The sequence below is a fragment of the Coffea eugenioides genome, chromosome 9 (assembly GCF_003713205.1).
Source record: "Coffea eugenioides isolate CCC68of chromosome 9, Ceug_1.0, whole genome shotgun sequence".
NCBI classification, from domain to species: Eukaryota; Viridiplantae; Streptophyta; class Magnoliopsida; order Gentianales; family Rubiaceae; genus Coffea; species Coffea eugenioides.
The window spans coordinates 32,564,546-32,571,129 of NC_040043.1; the positions used below are offsets into that span (position 1 = coordinate 32,564,546).

General features: G+C 44.2%; 1 protein-coding gene across 1 annotated transcript; it reads right to left on the minus strand.

The window, feature by feature from the left end:
* Window positions 1–4,095: 4,095 nt before the first annotated feature.
* On the minus strand, window positions 4,096–6,237 carry LOC113782441. Its single transcript, XM_027328332.1, has 5 exons — window positions 5,957–6,237; window positions 4,991–5,863; window positions 4,614–4,846; window positions 4,411–4,499; window positions 4,096–4,197 (listed from the first exon to the last, which is right to left on the minus strand). Exons 1-5 carry the CDS (start codon window positions 6,235–6,237, stop codon window positions 4,096–4,098), a joined length of 1,578 nt encoding a protein of 525 aa, XP_027184133.1.
* Window positions 6,238–6,584: the final 347 nt, after the last annotated feature.

Consider the following 6,584-nt stretch of genomic DNA (forward strand, 5'->3'; position numbering starts at 1 on the left):
TGGTTTGCCTATTGCACATGAAACTCCCTCATTGTTTAAAAACATCCACATAACTCCCTTGTGCTTTGAATTTCTTTGGAAAATGGATAGAAATCATTCAATTTGACGGAAAGATATAAAATTCCTATACTAATTCTATTTTTGAATTGTACCAGTAGTTTTTTTTTTTTTTTTCAAAACGGTATATGGTTGTATTCCTTTTTAAAAGATGTACAAGTACGAGCAAAGGCTCGATGAAACTATACAAGCGGTCATTTAACCACTAAGGAAACAAAAGTTCCTCATCAAAAGTAATGCCTAAAGCATAAGTACTAAGCTTGGAGCTTAGATGATAGTTATCATTTTGAACTAGACAAAAGGAGCACATATGAAACAAAAGTCTAAGTTGAATAATATCCTCCACCACAGTTGCTAATCTGATATCCCGCGCTTGTTTGGATTGAATAAGGTTGAGGAGCTGCTGATTCTGCACTTGGAATTGGACCACTCTGTGCTGCATTTCAGCAACTTTACACATTGCCAATTTTAGAGCTAATGCTTCATCCAGCAAGAAAGATCCTGAACTGGTTTCACGCATTGCCCAGCCTGTGTGTGTTCCCTGAGCTCCTCCTATTAGACAGATTCCAATGCCTACCCATGGTTCGTGCTTGTCCCTTGTAATCCCAATGCTGAATTGCAGGACACCATGTTGTGAACAAAGCTGTGGATGTTGTAGATGTAGAGCTTCTGTTTCGGTTGTACTCATCCTAGTTTCCAGTCTATCTACTTCTCCCAATTCTGACCATTCCTTTAATGCCTTCTGAATAGCCGTCCATGGCCTGTATTTCTTGCCATTGAATTCTGCCCCATTCCTCCCTTTCCATATTTGCCAGAGTATATGGACCGATAGAGCAATATGTTGCCAACCTTGTGGTCTATGTCTAGCTTCAGTGATGGATGTCCACCATCTTCTACAACAGCCATGTTGTTCCAATATGCCTTCCCATTGGATTGGGGCTAACTTCCATGTTATTTTTGCATCCACACAATTCAGAAATGTATGTTCAATCGTCTCCCTTTCCTCTCCACATCGCATGCAAATAGGGTCTCCAGCTTTGATTCTACCATAGATGATATCTCTGACCGGAAGAGCATTGTTTAGACATTTCCAGAGAAATATTTTCTGTTTATGCTTAATCTTTAAGCTCCACAATTGCTTCCAAATCTTCTTAGACTGATGCTCCCAACTAGTAGTGCTGTCATTCTGATTTGTTTTCTGCTTGGTTTCTTTGCTAGCCATCAGCACCTTATACCCTAAATTGACGGAGTAATTCCCATCCACACCATGTAACCAAAAATGAGAATCTTCCCTGCCAGCTAGACTGATTGGGATACTCAAAATTCTGTCCGCATCTTTGGTGTTAAAAGTTTGGAAAACCAAATTGCGGTTCCATCTTCTTTGGCAAATCAAATCTGCTACTTTCTGTAGTCCACCATCCGTAGCTCTAAAAATTGACAGGTGCCGAACATGTGCAATAATAATAAATAAAACCTAACTACCACCTAAATCAGTCAGTAATCAATTCGAGTACTGGAGCAGGGACTCTAGGTGTGCAATGGGTTACTTGATTCACCCTGTTCCCGAAGAGTTTGCTTAATCCGATATACCTGAATTAATTCTTTAACTGAATTTCCTAACTAGTAGACAGTGGTAAGCAGGGTCGTCTCCTCAGGGACTGGAGAGATATTTGTTTCTTTTCAAATCAAGATTAATGGGGGGGGTTTTGGTATCAAATGCCAACTGAACAAATTAAATGCAGAAAATAATTTATTAAAAGAAATAACTAAGAGAAACTCTAGCCAAGGGTGCACTTCAGAAATGGTTCATGCAACTGATCATTGATTCAAATATAATTCCAACATTCACTGATAAATTGGTTATAGTTGTCTCGCACGCGTTAAACAACCAACCCTTCCGTAATTTATCGATAGCTAAGGTACGACCGTTAGCTATTTCTCTAACCCAAAAACAACCCTAGGTACGACCGTAGGATTTAATTTCCAGATTGCATTAATAATTAGAAAGGCCCAATCCTAACCAATAAACACGCTACGAGGGTTTATTTAAGTTAGATCATATATTCCCCTGACATAAACCCAATTATACCAGCTGCTACTGGGATAGAGGTAACGAACAATTACGGATTCAATTACCCCTATTTAGCAAAACACCCCATGGCATGAACTTACTGCTTATACTCACATCTCAATTGTATTCATCACAGTTTAAAGAAAAAAAAACTACTAAGGCAAGGAAAATGCACATAAAACAGCTCAAAGCACAACTAATGCATAATTAACCCTCCCCCACACCTAAACCTTTCATTGTCCTCAATAGAAGCGGATAAAGAGGAAAATAAAGCGATAAAGGCAACAACACTTCCCTTAATACGGCGGAGGGCAGAGGTAAGGCAAATGTGCACAAAAGAGGTCAACAGGCAGCTGATTCAGTAAAAGGGTCCCAATCACAGCTTCCAGTCACAGACAAGTGCACAACCAAACAATAAAATTACCCCAAAAGCTAACTAATCCTGTGAATCAGCAAAATACTTTCCAACGCTACCAAATCACCCCAAAATTCACTTAATTAGACAAACGCAGGAACTAATTAATTAATTAATTAATTAGCAAAATTGCCCCAAAAACTAATTAAACAGGCAACCAGGGTAAAAATTCCCCCCAACTATCACTGATTGAGCACAAAATTTGACAATTAATTAGCAATCGCCCACGGATATAGCGCAGCACCCAAAATCAAGCACAAAATATCTGTCCTCAGCTAGCAATTAAAAAGAATCTGGCCTCAGCTACGAAAATAAGATTCTGTCCTCAGCTAATAAAATTAAGTAATCTGGCCTCAGCTACTTAGTGACAGAAAGATAAAGGAAGAAATCACCGGAGGTTTTGACTGGCAGTGGGTGAAGTAGAGAGCCGGGGTGACAACAGAGGGAAAGGAAAGCGCGTGGCGGGCACGCGCGTTGGAGATGGCGGCTGCTGCTGCGAGTTTCGCCAAGAGGACGCGCACCGGCTTCCCTGCGCGCTGCTACTGCTGGGCCTAGAGCTGGATTCGCCTGTCGCGCGCCTGAGCTGCGCTGGGCTTGATTGCGCCTAGAGCAGGGTGGGCGCTGTACGCGCGATCTGTTGGGTGGCGCGCGCGCGGTCTGCGCGCACGGACTGCGCGCAAAAGCTGGGCGCCTGGCTGCTGGAGCTCGCGCGTGCCTGGCGTCGGCGTGCAGCTGCGCGGCTGGAGTGGCAAGCGGGCTGGTGGAGATCGAGCGGCAGCAGCGAGGTGAGGTGCGGTGGCGGCGGGCAGCGAGGAGCGGCGGCGTACGGCTCGGTGCGGAGCGGCGCCGGGCAGCAGACAGCAACTGAGAAGCGGCGGCCAGGGGAGCAAGGAAGAAGAAGAAAGAAAAGAAAGAAGAAGGAAGAAAGAAAGAAAAAGGAAGAAAAGAAGAAGTAGGGCTACGATTTTTTCCTTCTTTTTCAATAAGGGCAATTTCGTCTTTTCGGCCCTTTTTTTTTTTTTTTTTAGCGTGACCACCTAGCGTGGGCGCGCTCAACTGCCATAGAGTCCGCAGATCCTGAACGAAAAGTTCTTCCCCTCAGGCATGACTACCTGGCGTGGGCACGTCTAACTGCTATGGAGTCCGCAGAATCTGAACGAAAATTCCTTCCATCAGGCGTGACCACTTGGCGTGGGCACGTCTAACTGCTATGGAGTCCGCAGAACCTGAACGAAAATTCCTTCCCTCAGGCGTGACCACCTGGCGTGGGCACGCTTAACTACTAATTTCCTGCCACCAAACATCAAACTATTAATTGACACTAACACTTAACTAAAACTTCAAAAATGCATGAAAACTGAAACAAATAGTCTTGGGTTGCCTCCCAAGTAGCGCCTTTCTTTAATGTCTTTGGCTAGACATAGCACCACTCTTTAGTCTGGATGTAATTGAATTTTTCTTGTAATTGGTGGCCTTCCTCCGGGATCCACGTGGCCATTGAGTGCAACCTTTTCCCTAAATTTTCTCTCCATTTTCACCTCGTGAATTGCTTTCATCTATAGGACTTGTTCGCAGCAACCTTGAATTTACCCCTACAAGCAAACTTAGAAAATTCTTGCACAGAGGGATTAGTGGCATAGATAGCAAACACAGACTGAGAGTTAACAGGATGTTTCATTGTATCAAAGATATTAAAGTGGACTATTTCTCCATCAAATTCCATCGTGAGAGTACCCTTACTAACATCAATTTTAGTCTGGGCAGTACTCAAAAATGGTCTTCCTAATATAATGGGTGATGGATTTGGGGCACTTCTATCATCCATGTAAAGCACATAAAAATCAGCAGGAAAAATTAATCCATCTACTTGCACTAAAACATCCTCAATTATCCCATCCGGATAAGCACATGTACGATCAGTCAATTGAATTATTATCCCCGTTTCTTTTAATGGTCCTAAATTTAGAGAATCATAGATTGACTTAGGCATCACATTAATAGAAGCTCCTAAATCTATCATGGCATTTTTGATACTAGAATGTCCAATTTTACAGGGAATAGTAAACATACCTGGATCCCCGCATTTGGGTGGAAGTTTCCTTTGAAGTACAGCTGATACATTCTCTCCTACAATCACTCTCTCATCACCCCTTAGCTTTCTTTTGTTAACGCACAAGTCTTTTAAGAACTTTGCGTATTTGGGTACCTGCTTGATCACGTCCAATAGGGGGATGTTTACTTGAACTTTGCGGAACACATCCAGGATTTCTTTTTCCCTTTCTACCTTTATTGTCTTCTCCAGCCTGCAAGGAAAAGGAGGTAAGTTAGATTTAATAGTGGACGGAGAAATGAAGGTTACCTTAGGATCCTTGCGAATACGCCATTCCCCCTCAATTTCCTTTTCTATCTCCTCCTCGCTTTTGCTTTTTGAATTTTTCACTTTAGGCCCTTCCAGCTCCTTGCCACTCCTCAGCGTCATAGCACTTACATTCTTGGGATTCACCTCGGGCTGCGATGGCAGTTTCCCATAAACGTGGGACTCCAAACGGTTAATAGCGGTTGCCAGTTGGCTTATCCGAGCTTCTTGGTCCTTCTTGTCCGCTTTGATCTCCTGATGAAGCTGAGTAGTAGTTGTGGCCAGGCTTTTGACTAGGTCTTCCAAGGAGCTTCCTGAATTGGAGGATGAGGGTTGAGATTTTGGTTGCCAAGGCTGGTGGAATCCTGGTGGACGATTCGGGAATGAACCTTGTTGCCTGTTCCCATAACTTAGATTGGGATGGTCTCTCCAACCGGAGTTGTATGTGTTGGAATACGGGTCATACTGCCTGCGGGGCGCGGGCACGCCTCCGGCCATATTTACCTGTTCCGCCCCGTCCTCTTGCAGAATGGGGCACGAATCCGTGCAGTGGTCCATGCTAGTACAGATTCCACACACCTTCGCTCGCGGTGTGTCTCTCATGGCCAATTGCCTGACAGCAGACGTCAACTCTGACAGTTGCTGCTGGATGGATGACGTCTCTGCCTCATTGATTCTACGGGTAGGATTGCTCTCACGGAAGCCGAACTGCTGAGAGTTTTCTGCCATGGCTTCAATAAGGTCCCATGCTTCCCTCGGTGTCTTGTTCGCCAGGGCTCCTCCACTCGCAGCGTCAATAATACTCCTGTCAGTTGACTGGAGTCCCTCATAGAAGTACTGGATCAACAGTTGTTCACTAATCTGATGCTGTGGGCATCTAGCGCACAACTTGTTGAACCTTTCCCAAAAATCGTACAATGACTCCCCGGAGTACTGCTTGATGCTGCAAATCTCCTTCCTCAAACTTGCAGCCCGGGACGCGGGGAAAAATTTCTCCAGGAACTTCTTTTTCAATTATGCCCACGTGGTGATACTACCTGCAGGCAGGTAGTATAACCAATCCTTCGCTGCATCCTTGAGAGAGAAGGGGAAGGCTCTCAGTCTTATTTGCTCCTCAGTGACCCCAGGAGGCTTCATGCTAGAGCAAACTATTTCGAATTCCTTGACATGTTTGTGGGGTTCTTCGCCAGAGAGACCATGGAACGAAGGCAGGAGCTGAATCAACCCCGATTTCAGCTCGAAAGAGGTATTTTCAGCCAGAGTTGGGAACGTGATGCACAAGGGCTGATGAGTCAGGTCTGGGGTAGCCAGCTCCCTTAATGTCTGGGTGTTGGCCATGCTAAATTCGTTTTCTACTGACTCGTTTGCAAAAGATAAGTGCCCTTCTTTTCGTCTCTTGATTTCTTGTCTTCGCCTACGCGCTGCCTTCTCAACCTCAGGATCGTATATCAATTCACCTGTGCGAGAAGAACGGGGCATAAACTAGCAAAAATACCAAGAAAAATAAAATAAAACAAAATAAATAAAAAAAAACTGAATTCAAAAAGAAACAAATAATTCAGACGCCAGTCCCCGGCAACGGCGCCAAAAATTGACAGGTGCCGAACCTGTTCAATAATAATAAATAAAACCTAACTACCACCTAAATCAGTCAGTAATCAATTCGAGTACTGGAGCAGGGACTC